The sequence below is a fragment of the Oryctolagus cuniculus genome, chromosome 16, assembly GCF_964237555.1.
Source record: "Oryctolagus cuniculus chromosome 16, mOryCun1.1, whole genome shotgun sequence".
Classification (NCBI taxonomy): domain Eukaryota; kingdom Metazoa; phylum Chordata; class Mammalia; order Lagomorpha; family Leporidae; genus Oryctolagus; species Oryctolagus cuniculus.
In genome coordinates this window covers 62,270,891-62,286,926 of record NC_091447.1, presented here as the reverse complement: position 1 = coordinate 62,286,926, position 16,036 = coordinate 62,270,891, and the positions used below count along the sequence as shown (strand labels likewise).

At 61.3% G+C, this 16,036-nt stretch overlaps 2 protein-coding genes and 1 long non-coding RNA gene across 5 annotated transcripts; 1 reads left to right on the top strand and 2 right to left on the bottom strand.

The window, feature by feature from the left end:
• Positions 1 to 851: 851 nt before the first annotated feature.
• On the bottom strand, positions 852 to 7,180 carry BEST2 (bestrophin 2). 2 transcript variants are annotated; one of them, XM_070058846.1, is made up of 12 exons: positions 7,111 to 7,180; positions 6,639 to 6,744; positions 6,307 to 6,520; positions 5,532 to 5,724; positions 5,351 to 5,445; positions 4,179 to 4,412; positions 3,890 to 4,044; positions 3,516 to 3,593; positions 3,242 to 3,394; positions 3,056 to 3,136; positions 2,673 to 2,827; positions 852 to 2,413 (listed from the first exon to the last, which is right to left on the bottom strand). In XM_070058846.1, the coding sequence occupies exons 4-12, from the start codon at positions 5,681 to 5,683 to the stop codon at positions 1,960 to 1,962; spliced, it is 1,557 nt and encodes a 518-aa protein (XP_069914947.1). In that variant the 5' UTR covers positions 5,684 to 5,724; positions 6,307 to 6,520; positions 6,639 to 6,744; positions 7,111 to 7,180; the 3' UTR covers positions 852 to 1,959. The 2 variants fall into 2 exon arrangements, with proteins under 2 accessions (XP_069914947.1, XP_051693819.1); XM_051837859.2 differs by lacking the exon at positions 7,111 to 7,180 and adding an exon at positions 6,947 to 7,046.
• On the top strand, positions 3,277 to 9,661 carry LOC127488462 (uncharacterized). Of its 2 annotated transcripts, XR_007916157.2 has the most exons (4): positions 3,277 to 3,407; positions 3,818 to 4,368; positions 8,857 to 9,027; positions 9,459 to 9,661. It is a non-coding gene; the product is annotated as an uncharacterized lncRNA (long non-coding RNA). The 2 variants fall into 2 exon arrangements; XR_011382855.1 differs by lacking the exon at positions 8,857 to 9,027 and having other exon boundaries at positions 3,818 to 5,668.
• A 10-nt stretch (positions 9,662 to 9,671) lies between these two features.
• On the bottom strand, positions 9,672 to 16,015 carry GET3 (guided entry of tail-anchored proteins factor 3, ATPase). Its single transcript, XM_051837861.2, has 7 exons — positions 14,566 to 16,015; positions 13,417 to 13,564; positions 11,344 to 11,492; positions 11,049 to 11,199; positions 10,440 to 10,547; positions 10,123 to 10,320; positions 9,672 to 10,035 (listed from the first exon to the last, which is right to left on the bottom strand). The coding sequence occupies exons 1-7, from the start codon at positions 14,724 to 14,726 to the stop codon at positions 9,904 to 9,906; spliced, it is 1,047 nt and encodes a 348-aa protein (XP_051693821.1). The 5' UTR covers positions 14,727 to 16,015; the 3' UTR covers positions 9,672 to 9,903.
• Positions 16,016 to 16,036: the final 21 nt, after the last annotated feature.

Here is a 16,036-nt window from a genome sequence, read left to right as displayed (position 1 = left end):
CAGATGAAGCTCTTGCCTCCTGGCTTCAGCCTGACCCAGCTCCATCCACTGTGGTCATTTTGGGAGTGAACCAGTGGGTGGGAGCTGTCTCTCTTTGTCTCTCTGTCACTCCGCTTCTCAAAAAAAATCTTTGGGCCGGCGCCGCGGCTCACTAGGCTAATCCTCCGCCTTGCGGCGCCGGCACACCGGGTTCTAGTCCCGGTCGGGGTGCCGGATTCTGTCTTGGTTGCCCCTCTTCCAGGCCAGCTCTCTGCTGTGGCCAGGGAGTGCAGTGGAGGATGGCCCAGGTGCTTGGGCCCTGCACCCCATGGGAGACCAGGAAAAGCACCTGGCTCCTGGCTCCTGCCATCGGATCAGCGCGGTGCACCGGCCGCAGCGCACCGGCCGCGGCGGCCATTGGAGGGTGAACCAACGGCAAAGGAAGACCTTTCTCTCTGTCTCTCTCTCTCACTGTCCACTCTGCCTGTCAAAAAAAAATCTTTAAAAAGTTTCCTTAAAAACTTATTTTATTCATCTGAAAGTGACAACAGTGGAAGGGAGCTGACCTGACTCAGGTGTTCATCGGCGCCCTCTGGTGGCCCTTGTGGGAAGAACAGACCGGGTGGTGGTGGTTTGGGGGAGGCTGGAATCGGAAGACCAGGACCCAGCTCACGAAGCCAGTTGAGCAGGTGCGGTGGCGGAGAATGGATGCTCTCTCGGCCAGGGCGGGGTGAGAAACGGCTGGATTCAGAGGTGCTAGGATTTGCTGCTGGGTTGATGGTGCAGGGAGGTGAGAGGCGTCAGTGACGGCCCCTCAGCAGCTGGAAGACAAAGATGGCAGGGCATGGAGGGGGCATATTGGAGGAGGTGCTCTGTTCCCAGTGCCTCAGACCTACCTGCACGTGGGCGAGGCAGTTAGCAAGCCGGCAGGAGGGACTCCAGCAGTCACCAGCACATGATTAAATTAAGATTCCTCTGGAGGCTGGCACTGTGGCGTAGTGGGTAAAGCCACCATTTGCGGTGCTGGCATCCCATATGGGCACCGGTTTGAGTCCTGGCTGCTCCACTTCTGATTCAGCTCTCAGCTCTGGCCACTGTGGCCATTTGGGGAGTGAGCAATTGGATTCTCTCTCTAACTCTACCTTTCAAATAAATATGTTTTAAAAAATATTTTTCTCAAAAAAAGAAACACCCACAAGAATTCCCAAATTTATTTTTAAAAAAGATTTATTTATTTGAAAGGCAGAGTTACAGAGAGGCAGAGGCAGAGAGAGAAAGAGGGAGAGAGGTCTTCCATCCGCTGGTTCACTCCCCAAATAGACACAATGGCTAGAGCTGGGCCAATCGAAAGCCATGATCCAGGAGCTCCATCTGGTTCCCCCACGCGGGTGCAGGGGCCCAAGCAATTGGGCCATCTTCCACTGCTTTCCCAGGCCACAGCAGAGAGCTGGATGGGAATTAGGGCAGCCGGGACTCGAACTGGTGCCCATGTGGGATGCCGGCACTGCGGGTGGCAGCTTTACCCACTATGCCACAGCGCCAGCCCTGTCCAAATCTTACTTTCTTAACGCTTGGGGGAAGTCACGCTAAGCACGTGTGAGTAAACACCGCTAAGAGTTTATTGAGTCCCTATTATCTAAACTATGCGTCCAAGAAGTCATTTCAGCCTCCAGGAATCAGGCACATCTTCAAAGAAGAAGGCAGGACGCCCCCATCCCCTCGCGCCACGTGTGTGTTGGGGGGAGAGGTGCTGTCAGGCCGCAGGGGTTGGGGTGTTGAGCTGGAGACTGAACAAGGGCTGCTCCAGGCTTGGAGGAACCCGTGCCCTCAGCACATCGCCAGACCCACGCAGGAAGCAGCCTCACCCAAAGTGAGCAGGTGCACCTGGCGCAGGCACACAACGCTTAACTCAGACCTGGAGAGCCGCCTGCACGCAGTCTTTTTTTGGGGAAGGGGGATGGGGTCTGGGCCGCGAGGACCTCAGGCCAGAGTCTCCTCCTCTTCGCCAATAGGGCTGGGCAGCCAGGGCGGCGCCAGTCCCCGGGGCCCGGGGATGACCACGGAGGTGAAGGGCTCAGCGGCGGCGGTGATGGCAGTGGTGGCGCCCGGTCCGGCTATGGGAGCAGGGGGTTCGGGACCCGCGGGGAGCTCGGGTTCCGGCTCACGCAGGCCCGGGTCGAGCAGCGGGTCCTCGCAGCTGCACTCGGGGCCCGCGCCGTCGGGGGCGTTGGCGCACGCGCAGCTGGCGGCCGTGGACGCCTCCGACACGCAGCTGTTCTTGCGGCGCAGCAGGGACAGGCGCCGGCCCAGCAGGCCGCCTGCGGCCATGCCCGCGCCCGCCGGCAGGAGGCGCTGCAGGAAGTCGCCATGCACCTCGCCCAGCGGACCGTCCACGCCGTCCTGTCGCTGGATCAGCATGTCCTCCTTGGCCAGCCTGCGGGACCCGCAGCGGGGGAATAGGGGGGTCAGCGCCCCTCTCCTTGACCGACGGGGCGGGGCCTTCCCTGGCTCCGCCCATCCTCTTAAATCTCCCTTCCCCCTTTCTCCCACCAAGAGCCTGGCCTCATCCTTCCCAGGCCTGGACCCTGCCCCCTTCGCAGTCCCCAATAAACCCTTCAACGCGACTTGCCCCGCAGAGCCCTAAGCCCCGCCCCTCCGCCAGGTGGGCCCGCCCACCCCCGCGCCTGGCTCACGCGATGTCGAAGGTGGAGCCCTGGAAAGAGGGCTGTTGAAGGAGAAAAGCGGTGGCCGCCGTGTAGGGAGCGCGCGCCTCCGCCGAGTCCCAGTACAGGTCCTTCTCCAGCACCGCCAGGTCATCGTACATCTCGTCCACCGCCAGCATGGACACCTGCGAGGGGTGTGGGGGAGGCGGACACGCTGGGGCGGGGTGTGTGTGTGTGTGTGTGTGCGCGCGCGTGTCTGTCCACGCCTTCAGGGGTGAGTGACAGCGAGCAGGAGGGGTTGGGACGAGGCCCCACCCCGCCCCGCCCCTGCCTCGGGGTGGGAGTAGGGGGATCGGAGCCAAGGATCCATTTGGGAGCTGCGGTGTGGGGGGAGGGGAAGCAGGGACTCTTACCTGAAAGTTTCGGTCGATCAGAAAGTTTGTCTCAAAGTCATCATCGTCCTCCCCGAAAGGGTTGATGAGCTGCTCGGCGACCTGGGCGGTGTGGGGGGAAGGCAGGCAGGTGGAACCGAGAGCCCCCACCTGCCGCCTGCCTCTCCCGCCCACCAAGCCCTCCTCAGGTAGAGTCCAAGCCCCCACCTTGAGCCAGCCCGCGTAGAAGAAGAACTGCAGGAGAGTGAAGATGGGCACATACAGGTCCAGGTTGTGGTCTTTGTAGCCACGGGTTGGGTCCAAGAACTGCCGGCCCACGACACAAGCCAGGAAGTAGCTGTACACCGCGATGGTCACCACCTGGTGGCCGGAGGTGGGGACAGTGGAGGAGGGGCAGGAGTGGAGGTGGGTGGGTGGTGGTTGTTAGAGAAGCGGAGGGCCAGGATCGGGAGTCACCAGGATGGGTCACCGTGGGGCTTACCTGGGTGTAGACGAGGGGAACACTAATCCAGTCATAGTGGAAGAGCATCCCGCACTTGCCCCGAAATGCATTCAGTTCCTGGGAGGGTGCAGGTAGAGGTGAGTGGAGCTACAGGTGTGGGTAGCTGGCATGCGGGTTGCAGAGTGTGCAGGTTTGGTGGTGGGTGTCACACCTGGCATGCGGGTATATCCTGCAGTTCGGGGCTGCCCCCTACTCCCCCCCAAACACACCCAGGGTGCTGGGAGACAGGTGTGCACCTGGGGGCTACCAGGTAAGGAGGTTTGGAATCTGTCTCACTGCAGGCCATGGTGACTTCCGTTTGCCCCAGGGGCTGTTCTAAGAGAAGGACGCCCCCCTCCCCGCGGCGGTCCCACCTCCAGGAGGAGCTTGAGAGCGCTGTTGTCCCGAATGCGACCCTCCCGCCGAGCCTGCGCGGCCAGGTTGGAGAACCACACGCAGGGGACCCAGTACTTGTTGTAGGACGAATTCAGGTTCTCGAATTTCTTGCGCTCCTCGCGGGTCATAAACCCTTGGTGGTGGGGGGGAAAGACGGGGGTTGAGGATAGGTGCGGGGTCAGAGGTCCCTCGCCCCGCCCTCCGGCCCTCGGGGTCCGCCCCTGCCCTGCCTCCCAGGAGGTGTGTGTTGGGGGGAGGGGTCCTCACCTGCCTCCACCACGTGGTCCATGGTGGGAAAGCGCTTGAAGACCGCGGTGCTGACGGAACGCAGGATCAGCACCGCTGAGAGCCCCGCGTAGCGCATGAGCGTGCGCCGGTAGAGGCGGCCCCGGTCATCTGGCCCCTGCACCGTGCCCACCACCACGCACATGAGCGCATCGGGCAGCGGCATGCACAGGTATTGGTTCCACCAGCGATGCACCACCAGCGTCACGTAGAAGCCTGCAGGGGTCAGGAGGGAGAGGGGAGGTGCTCAGCGTGGTGGTGGTGGTGGGGATGGGGGGAACACCAGGGCCAGGAGTTCTTGGCCAGAGCTGGACAATGTAGGATTTGCATCAGGGATGCCCAAAGCAGGATAGTTTTGATTATGGGGGTCCCCCTGGGCTGGGGATCTTTGGGGGTTCAACCCTGACGATGGAGAAGACCAGAGCACGCTGGGTCACCTTGGCTGTCACCTGGGTGGGGCAGGGTTCCCAGTGTGGAGGTGGAGGCACAGAGTCCATGTTAGTGGGGGACATGGGCCAGTTGTCACCCTGGGTCACCTGGCTGGGAGCAGGGAGACTGGAAACATGGTAGGGGGAGTGAGGGCTGGTTTTGTGGAGTTGCACCCCTGGGGACATCTGGGCAGGTTGTCACAGTTGCCACCCTGGACATCTGAGCTAGGGCTCTGGCATAGGGTCTGTATCAGGGATGCATTCTGGTGGTGGTGAGAGGGAGCCTGGGGTCACACGAGGTCACTTGACACCAGGGGCTAGGGACTTGTCAGAGAAATGTCCCCCACAAGGGTGGGCATTGGGGCACAGTGCTTGGGACACCCCCAAGCCCCCACATCGGAGCCCCAGTCCCCATTTCTCTGTTTCTCAGTCGACTCCCTGCTAAAAGCACCTGCTGGGGAGGCAGCAGGTGATAGCCCAAGTACATGGGTCCCTGCCACCCGCGTATGGTTCACCCCCCCTCTCTGCTTTTCAAATAAGTCTTTTTAAAATCCTCCAGGAAGGCGGAGTTTTATGGGGTCCCTGGGGTGGGGGTTCCCTGGATCCAGAAAATGGGGGAGCTGTAGGGTTTTGGGTTAGAAGGACAGGTCCCCGAGAGAGGCAGACTGATGAGGGGCTGGGGTGGGAGCGGGGTTGGAGGGGTGGGGCTCCAGGACACAACCGCACCCAGCACGAAGGAGACGGGGATGAGGCTGGCGTACTGGTCGCAGTAAATAACGAGCTTCTCGAAGTAGAGTTTCTGGTCTTCGGTCAGCAGAAAACTGCGAGGGAGGGGCGGCGGTCAGGGTCCAGACTTTCTTCCCCGCCCACGGCCCACCGCGCCCGGCCCGCACTCCCCCCACCTCACCGGTAGGCGGCGCTCAGCGCCATGTACAGCCCGAGGAAGCAGAGCAGCTCCCGCCACAGGAGTTTGTAGATGCTTCCCCGCCACAGCAGCAGGAGCTTCCAGAAGCCCCCGAAGCGGGCGTTGGCCACTCGGGCGGTGTAAGTCACGGTCATCGCGCACCAGGCTGGTGGGAGGGACGGGGCTGGACCCGGGCCTGAGGTGGGGGTGGGGGTGCTGAGAGAGGTTCGGGCGCCCACAGCTCCTGGTTGGCACCCACCCTTTCCTAGGGACCTGGCTGACCCCACCCTCACCCCTCCGCAAGCCTTGGCTTGCCCACCGCGCCGCCGTCCAGACATTTGGGTCCACGCGGTTAGCTCCTGAGTTGTCCCATCAGGCTCAGGGGCAGGGCTGGGGCAGCCTCTCCCGCACCGTACCGCGCCCTGAGCCTGGGGTGCCTCGGTTTTGTGGTTCTCATAGCTTCTGTTCCCCTACCTTATCCTCCACTCCTGTCCCCTGCTGTCGGCTTCTACAGCTCCCATTCCCCCAGACCCCTGGCACGCCCTCCGAAAAACCCTTCGAATCCGCACTGGCTCTTCCAGCAGGTGCACCTCCCGCTTAAGCGCCCTGGCTCTGCCCGCTTTCTCCTGCGGAGGCTTCCTCGCCCTCTCCCTCCTGCCTCCCTAAAGCCCTCCTCCACTCCCCACCGGGAGGAGGAGTCCCGCCTACAATCTCACCCACCGCCTCCACTTCCCCAGAGCCCCTGTCCCCCCGACCCCCAACTCTGGGCTCTTCTCACCTGTCAGCCGGATGGCGGGTGCAGGGACACGCGGGGACAGAGACCGAATGGGCAGGTGGCTTCAGCATTGGGTGGGGCCTTGGGACGCCAGAACTCCAGGCGGGAGAGGGCTGGGGAGTGGGCGTGGGCAGCCCCTCCCTGGCCCACCCCCTCCCCCGGGGCAGCGCTGGAGCCTCAGCACGCTGTGTTTGGAGAAGCCTGGCCGGTTTGTCACCTGGGGCAGGAGGAAAAATCTGTTTTTCATCGCTTCTCCCCAGCCCTCTCTCCCAGTCACTCACGGGCCATTCAAAGGAGCTGGGACCTAGAGCTGCAGGGGAGGGAGGGGCAGGGACCTTCTCCTGGTCCAGTCCTGCAGAGCTCAGTGAGGCTGGGTTAATCCACAGGACGGGTGCTTGGAGCCACACGCCTTGTCCGTCACCCAGATGCACACAGAAGCACCTGTCCGAGACCCATACACAAACCATCAGGCTTCCCTCTCACACCAGTGTTACAATCACACACAAAGCACACCTGGCAGTGAGACCCAAACCTGCAAGCATGCACACAGCATGCCGGGAGGGAAACAAGCAAGAAACTCCCCCCACCCTCCCACACCCACCGACATTCCCCTCAAGGTCAAACCACACTCAAGGTCACACACCCAGCTAAGCGCAGGTCCCACGGGACTTTGGTTCCCTTCTCCCCAGCATGAAGACACAGCCATGATCTCACACACCGGATGTAGCCACACCTCCCCTGTACACGGAGGCACGCAGCCTCCCCCCCTTTCCAGAGGGGGGTGTCGAAGATGGACCCCAGATTTACCTATTTTGCAACTCATTCTCACAGAACAGCACCTTCCTTTCTCGACAACTCCAGCAAGCACTGAGCCCTGGTAACGTTTTGCCCCCTGGTCCCCACTTGAACATGACCCTGGGGCACACCCACCTACTCCAACCCAAGCTCCCTGGCTGCAGCAGGCACACACACACACTTGAGTCTCAGATACCATTGCCGGGGACACATTACCTTGGGGACATAAATCCTTGTGCCTACGTTTGGCCTCAATACAGGACAGCCGTGCCCTTTTTTGCAAACATAGCTCTAGAAAGGGGGGGGTATCCCCAGCTCGGTACAAACAGCACCGCCCCCCCCAGCTCTGTTCTCCAACCTCAAGGACATCAGTGTGCAAATGGGTGCGGGAAGGGTGGAGGCCCATAGGGAGGGGCGCCTTGGGGTGTCCGTGGTGAGCCCCATGTGCCCACCCTGTGCGCTCCTTACACAGCCAGGGACTCGAGGACTTCGTGTTCCCAGACTGACAGCTGTCTGCCCCACCCCAGCATAATTACAAGCCAGCTTGGGCCGGTCACCCTCAGACCCGCACCTCCGCTGTCCAGCTGCTGGACAGCTCGTAAACTGGGGTATGGGGGACAGCTGGGGTGGCGCTGACGGCGGCTGCGGGGCCCCAGGGAGGAGCGGGGCTTGGTCCCCACCTGCTAGTAGGACATGTCCTTGGATGCTCTGGTGGGGGCAGCCCATCCCCCAGTCACCCTCCTCCCTGGGCTCGCACTGGTTCCCACCCACATTGAGAGCGTCCTGACCCCTGGTCCGGGAAAGGTTGCTGGGACCTGTGTTCTGGTGCCTGAGTTTAACAGCGAATGATAACAAACGGCTCCTTAGCAGGTGAGAGCAGGTGGTTGTAACATCACATTTCTCTTCCCTTGGAACTCTTTCGAAAAACAAATCTCTTCCGGGAAACTGAGCAGGATGCGGCTTGTTGTGTGGTTGGGATTTGATCAAACCCGGGCGGCGGCGTGGCTGGGAGCCTGGGGTCTCTGCCTCCCGGTGTTTGTCTTAGCTGCGCCACACCGCCCCAAGGTGTCCACACCCACAGCAGCACAGTCTGTGGGGTCCACCTCTGATGCGGGGTTCGGGAGGTACCTAGACCTGTGCTCTCGGTGCTCCCTGAACTCGGCTGAACCCTCTTCTACCCCCTTGCTGCCTCATCCCCCACCCTGGCTCTGGCTTGGAACCCGCAGATCATGCCCTGTCCCCAAGTCTCTCCTCTCTTGGTCAGTGGCAGAGGGAGGAGGGGAGGGCAGATGCCGAGAGGGGCCCATTAGGTGCCTTTGGGGCCACGGTGGCTCTGAGAGTGGCCATGCTTAGCGACAGAAGTTCAAAGGGCACGAGACTTCTGCTCCAGCCCACAGTGGCAGTTGGCCCTGGAGGCAGGACAGGACAGGGGAGTTTTCTGGCTTCCTCTCTCCTCTGTCCCCCCTAACCAGCCCCCTTGCTGCGGCCCTTATCCTGGGAGGGGCTGGTGTCCTCTTGGGCAGGCAGGAATTGGGGGGAAAGGGGTGGAGACAGTTAATCCCATCTGGCCCGCCCAGCCTCTGCCCAGGGTGCCCGCTAATTCCCAAATCAAACAGCAGGCAATGCTGGGCCCACTGCCGGCCTAATCCGCTCCCCACCAGCCTGGGGCTGGCCAAGGGGCCTCTTGATTCCCACGCTCCGAGCCCCCCCCCCCCCCACCTCGGGGAAGTGGGCAGCTGCCCTTGTCTTCAATTCCAGGCTTCAGGATCCCAGCCAGGACACCTCCCCTTCTACAATCACTACCCAGCCACTCTCCTTCAAATGTGCAATGACGATAAACCAGCATCTCTGTTGGGTGTCTGTGGTGAATGTACCCATTTAGAACTAATGCTTTTGTGCAGTGCGCGACCTGTGCAACCCTACATGAAGGTGACGACTCCCCCCAAACTCCCTGTATCACCTAACACGGTGGGGGTGGGCATTTGGCACAGTTAATATCCCACATTAGAGTGCCCAGGGTTCCAGTCCCCATTCTGCTTCCGATGCAGCTCCCTGCTGATGCGCTCTCCGGGAGGCAGCAGGCGATGGCTCATGTCCTTGGGTCCCTGCCACCCACATGGGAGACCTGGATGGGCTTCCAAGGCTTCTGGCTTTCAGCCTGGCCCACTCCTGGCTGCTGTGGGCATTTGGGGGGAGTGAACCAGCATGGATGGAAGACCTCTTTCTATTGCTTTGCCTTTCAAATTGATTAAATAAATAGGGGCCTATGTGGTGGCGCAGTGGGTTAACGCCCTAGCCTGAAGTGCCGGCATCCCATATGGGCGCCAGTTCGAGACCTGGCTGCTTCACTTCCCATCCAGCTCTCTGCTAAGGCCTGAGAAAGCAGTAGAGGATGGCCCGGCTCCTTAGGCCCCTGCACCCACGTGGGAGTAAGAAGCTCCTGGCTCCAGATCAGCCGTTGCGGCCATCTGGGAAGTGAACTATCGGATGGAAGACTCCTCTCTGTGTAACTCTTTCAAATAAATAAATAATTCTTTAAAAAATAAATAAATAAAATAAAACTGACACCCACAGCAGTTTCGGATCATTTTATTGAGGGGCGGGAGGCGGGGAGGGGTGGGGGGCGAGTATAGCCCTCCAGCCCCACCAGGGGGCACAGGACCCCTCCCGGCCTCCCGCCCCCCCCAACACATCGCTCCCCCTGCGCTGTGGGGGAGGGGTGGGCTTTGTGCAAACTGCCCCGGCAGCGGGCGGTGTCAAAATGGCAGCAGCTAGGGCTGGCAGGGGTGGGAGGGGTCGGGGGTGCTACTGGGCACTGGGGGGCTTGTAGGGTTCCAGGAGCAGGGCGGAGAAGGTGTTGACCTTGTCGGCCCCCCGCACCTCGTGGGGTAGCAGCGGCAACTTCACGATGTGGAAGTCTTCGTACAGGTCCTCCATCTGCAAGCCGGGGCAGAGGTCAGAGGTCAGAGTGTGGGCCTCCTGGCGCGGCCCGGGCCGGGGTGGGGGCGGGGCCGGCGGGCGCACCTGGTCCAGGTACTTGGCCTGGATCTTGTGGCGGGCCTCGCACATTTTGCAGGGCTTCTCCGGGTCGGGGAAGACGAGTTGGTTGACGATGATGTTGTGCGTGTCGATCTTGCACTTGGCCAGCTCCTGGATCAACCGCTCCGTCTCGTACAGGGACAGGAACTCGGCGATGCACACGCAGATGAAGGTGGTCTGCTCCTGCTCGCCGGGGTGGGGGTGGGGGTGGGGGGCACCAGAGGATGACAGTAGCCGGGGGCGGGCTCCGAGCCTGGTCCCCCGCCTCCACCTCCCTCCCACAGCCTCTGCCCGCGACTCACGGGGTCCTTGAACTGCTCGCTGACCGAGCGGATAACGGGCAGCGTCTCCTCCAGCTTGGAGGCCAGCTGGTCGGCATTCATGTCCCCCAGGCCCAGCATGTTGCACATCTGTGGGCGGTGCGTGGGGCATGAGAGGGTCCCCCGCGTCCGCTTACCTAGGGGGCGCTCCCTAAACCCCCCTGGGATGACTGATACCTCCCAGTGAGCTCAAACCCCAGCGCTCCCATTTCTGTGCCTGCTGTGGCCACCTGGAGCAAGTCCCCCCCACTCTATAGACGCGATGTCCCCGGGTGGGGAGCGCGCACACACTGTGGGGGGTTGTGCCGTGTGTGCGTGCATGTGTGTGTGTGTGTGTGTGTGAGAAGTGTTGTGCTCAAGGGACAGGGGAGGAAGCTGACTGAGGTTAGAGAGGCTGCACAGGGAGCCAGCACGGCAGGTGGCCGGGGGCGGGGCCAACAAGCCCCGCCTCCCCACCTGTCCAACCAGGAAGAAGCAAGCGCTGATGGGCAGGCGGGGACGGTGTGTGTAAGGGAGATGGCTGCGCAGGTGTGGGGTCTGGAGAGCCCACTCCCACCCTCCCCAGCCCCTCCCCAGCCCCTCCCCGCCTGCCTGCGAGATGAAGGGGCTGATCTGGTTTTTGATCTGCATTAGCCGGCCCAGCCCCCGCTCCACGATGGTCGGGAAGTTGAGGAGCCGCAGCGTGTGCCCCGTGGGCGCCGTGTCAAACACCACCACCGAGAAGTTCATGCCCTTCACCAGCCTGAGGGGGCGGGGCGGGGCGGTGAGGGGGCGTGCTGGAACCAGACCCGCCCACCCCCACCTCTGCCCACTCCCCCCACCTCCGCGGACTCCGCCCGCTCCCCCCACCTCCGCAGACCCCCGCCCGCTCCCCCTGCAGCCTGACCTCATGACCTCTGCGTAGCTCATGGCCTCGTCGATGCCCGGGAAGGCGCTCATGGCCTCCTGCATCATTTTCTTGCCCATGCTCAGCATGTTGTCTTCCTCGAAGAACTCGTCCGGCAGCTCTGCCACCCCGAGGCTGGGGTCGATCTCCTGGGGGTGCAGGCGCAGCGATCGGGTCGGCCTCGGGGCCACCCTGACCTACGATCACTCTCCCTTGGGGCCCCAGCCTCACACCTGGCTCCTGGCTGGCCCCTGACCTCTCTCTCTCTTTTTTTTTTTTTTAGGATTTATTTATTTATTGGAAAGGCAAATCCAGGGAGACAGACAGAGAACTTCCACTAAGCTGGTTCACTCCGAGAACACTGGGGCTGGACCAGGAGGAAGCCGGGAGCCTGGAGCTCCGTCGGGGTCTCCCACGTGGGTGCAGGGGCACCTGCTGCTTTCCCAGGCGCATGGGGGGGGGGCTGGGTCAGAAGCTGAGGTCACAGTCCCTACAAGCCCCCCACACAGGTGCTCCCCCCAGAACTACAGTCCTCCCGGGGGGGGGGGCCCACAGGCTGCTCCGTCCTGTTCAAAGCTGCGTCCTTGGGGCCCTGAACCAGCATGGGACATGCAGGGGGACCACAACATGTATCTGGAATTGCCAGGGGAACAATGACACTTCCTGGGTCTCTGTTGGTAGCCTTCCCTCCCACGCTGCCCTTCCTTGATGACGTCACAGGTGCCCCGTGTGAAACCCAGCCCCCCCCCAGCTCAGTGGCCTCAGGGGTCACTCCCCTGCAGGAAGCCTGCCCCCCCTCCAGCTGAGTCATTGCCTCTGACCCCTCTCCTCCACACTCCATTCTCGTCTCAGCCTTCTCTTCTTTGTAAAACCTGTTCATACCCAGCACCCCTCCTGGCTGTCACCTGCATGCAGTCCCCTCCTCCTGGCTCCTCCCCATCAGGAAACCAATGCATGCCAGGGGCCAGACAGTCCCCTCCTGGGGGCAGGCGTCAGGGTGCTGACTGCTTGGGACCCCAGCACCCTGGTATCGGAGTGCCTGGGACCAAGCTTTGGTTTGTCTGTTTCGCAACCCAGCTCTCTGCTATGGCCTGGGAAAGCAGCGGAAGATGGCCCAAGTGCTTGGGCCCCAGCACCCACGTTGAGGGGAGACCTGGAAGAAGCTCCTGGCTTTGGATCAGCTCAGCTCTGGCTGTTGCAGCCATCTGGGGACTGAACCAGCCGGGAGGAAGACTTCTCTGTCTCCATCTCTCTGTAACTCTGCCTCTCAAATAAATTTTTCTTAAAAAAAAGAGAGAGAGAGCTGTTTTATTTCTGTCCCACCCTCATTACAACCATGCTCTCCTTTGAGAACACATCTCAACCATGCCTGACTGTCTCTCAGTAGTCTGCCTCCACACACGTGCAGGCTGCTGCCATTGCTAACCGGGACACACTCCAGCTTTCTCTCTCTCCCCCAATCCAGTCTCCCCACAGCAGGCAGAGGAACTTTCTGAAACATGACTCTGGGCATCTGACGCTGCCCTGAAGATACCTAACAACTCTGCATCAGACCAGGGAGCTGGGGCTGGGAGCGTGGTGCAGCGGGTGGGACGCCTGCATCCCGGGCCACGGTGCCTGGGTTTGGGTCCCAGCTCCATTCATGATTCCAGCTTCCTTGCCAACGTGCACCCTGGCACGCAGCAGGTGACGGATGGGACAAGTATATGGGTCCCTGCCGCTCATGTGGGAGACCCAGATAGAGTTCTGGGCCTGTGGGTTCAGCGTGGCTCACCAAACACGGCTGTTGGGGCCTTTTGGGGCAGGAGAGGGAGTGAAGCAGTGGATGGAAAATCTCTCTTTCCTTCTTGGTCTCTCTGCCTTTCGGAGAAATAAAACAGCCAACCAGAACAACCAAAGCAAGGACAAGCTGCCTGCCGCAGCCTGCAAAGCCCGGCCCTCCCTGCCTCTGGGTAGATCCCAAGTTCTCTTGCTCCCCAAGCCCCACTCAACACTGGCCTCCTTCCTGCTCCCCCAAGGGTCCTCCCTTGCGCCCCGCCCCGTGGTTAAGCCGAGGAAAAGGCGACCACTCACCATGGCAAAGAGGTTGTCATAGCCTTTGACCTTAGTAGGCACCTTGGAGAACTTCTGGTCGAAGGCGTCGGAGATGTTGTGGGCGGGGTCTGTGGAGATGATGAGCACGCTCTCCCGCCCCTTGGACAGCTGGACCGCCAGGCTGCAGCTAGGTAAGGAAAGGTGGTTGGATGGGGAGGAAGGGAGTTGACCTCTGCTCCCTCCCGGGGTCTGCAAGGGGGGAAGCTGTGGGGTCCCAGGAGCAGGGACCCGCACTAAAAGGAGACTTGAGACGTTGGGGCTGGCGCTGTGGCGTAGCGGGTAAAGCTGTCACCTCCTGCAGCACATCCCATATGGGCACGGGTTCGAGCCCCAGCTGCTTCACTTCCCATCCGTTAGTTAGCTTGGGCCCCTGTACCCACACGGGAGACCCAGAAGGAGCTCCTAGCTTCTCATCAGTCCAGCTCTGGCCATTGTGGCCATCTGGGGAATGAACCAGTGGATGGAAGACCTCTCTTTGTCTCTCCCTTTCTCTATTAACTCTTTCAATAAATAAATATTTCAAAACAAACAACAACAATAAAAAGACACGTGTACAGGTCCCTGCAGGGCGGGGGTCTTAGGCTTCGCGTGCTGACTGCTCCAAGTCCAGCCTGGCGCCTGTTCCTTTGCTGGGCACCGGGTGGCACTGGTTCAGCTGCCCGGTCAGCAAGGTTTGCGTCTGTGCCCCCTCTGTCAACTCTAACTCATCTGCTGCTCCAGAGACCCCCTCCCCCCAGCTGACGGGGGCAGTCTGATCATGGGCTTTCTCCTCCTCCTCCTCCCACTCTCACACTCAGCAGGGTTCGCTAGGCCAGGACAGCTAGCCCAGGTGTCCCTCAGCCTACCAGGCAAACCCGGGAACGGTCCAGCTGGTGGGGACCCCGAAGAGCTCCTTCCCCCATCCCCCTCGCTGCCCCGTGCGCCGGGCTCACGGGAGCCCCAGCAGGCATGGTTCAGCTCCGAGGGGCGCCAGGCCCACACTGGGGAGGCAGCTTCGGGAAGGGTAACTGGAAGACCCCCCCCCACCCCCCTCGCCGGCCCCGCGTGGAAAGACCAGTGTCTCGGTCTCCCCTTCGCCCGGTGGTACATCCCACCCGCCTCCCCGGCTCCCCGCCGCGGCCTCGCTACCTGCAGGTCGTCTTGCCCACGCCGCCCTTGCCCCCGACGAAGATCCACTTAAGGCTGCGTTGCTCGATGATGTTGCTCAGCGTGGGCTCCAGCGGCTCCACATCAGGTGCATCCTCGAACTCCTCCGCCTCAACCCCCCACCCGGCCGCCCCCGCCGCCATCTTGGAACCGGCTCACGTGATCGGGCGGAGCGCACCATGCAGAACACCCACGGGGGGGAAATTCCCTATTACCGCTGCTTTGAGGTCAGAAGACTGAATTCATTTTCTCGTAGCTTGCCTCTAACGGTCTAATAGAAGCTATATTTTCACTCTCCTCCGCTTTCAGGGCTCATCTAGCAGACCTCTCATCTAAAATTTTCTACGGCTTCTCCCTGCCTAATGGAGATATTGGTACGGTCCAGACTACTCCCCTCCAGTGATTGGGCCCTAAGTCTTGCAGCCCTCCTCTCATTGGCAGCTTCTTTTCTGACTTCAACCAATCACTTTCACATCCCGGTAGCCGCCAGCCTCTCCTTAGCAACCAGCCAAACACCCCGTCCAAGCCCTTGCGGTGAAGTTAAATCCCCGGTCCGCCCTGGCCTCACTCCATAGGCTCTACGTCGCGTCCATCATTCCCTCCCTCTTCTGCAAATTGGGGGCAACCTCGTCTCAGGTCCGCCCCTTCTGTTATTCCATTGGCTGTGAGCCACCCGGCTCTTACCGCAGACCAATCGTGGAGGAGCTGATGAAGGGACTGGAGACCGGTCTCAGTGCTGCGGGAAGAGGACTTCGGTTGTGGGTAGGGGTCCGCAGACCTTTGTCCAGTGCGGGCCTGAGCCGCCCCGTTCCCCACCGCCTTGCTGGGCAGGGAGGGACCATCTTGTAACTTTTGGTCGTAAAATCACTCTTAGTTCTTGAAAACCTTCTCCGGCCTGTTCCAGGGAGAAGACTCCCAATTCCGCGAATTCCCTGCTGGAAACTCTCTGCCCCGGGGATCCCAGGTTCCGGGCGTCCAGAACTTTCTTAAACTTAGAAGGCGGGGGACTGCAGCCTAGAAGCCTCCCCGCCCCTCACCCCTAGCTTCTACTGAGTACTCCAGCCCATTAAGTAACTTTTCCCCCCCCAGACAAGAACCCCAGCTCCACGGAGCCAGCTGTTTCCCCCATTTCCACATGTGAGCTTCATCCCAGAGCTAGGTACCCAACCCAGAGACACCAACCCAGAGACCCTGTAGACCTGGTCGGGGAGTGAAGTTCGGAGGCATCAGCTGGAACTCACAAGCCCCCAACGGAGCCCTTCTCCTAGGAGATTATCCCTGGAGCTAGACAGGGATTCTACCCCTGGAAAGCAACTGCGGCCCTAGCCCCGAGCGGTAACCCCGATCCCGATAGCCAGCTGCATTTCCTGGGTAGCTTGCAGGTTCAGAGCGACGCCGGCCCGGGCCCTTAGAAGAGGAAAACCCTCGGGGCGTGGCTCTCTTCACCACGCCC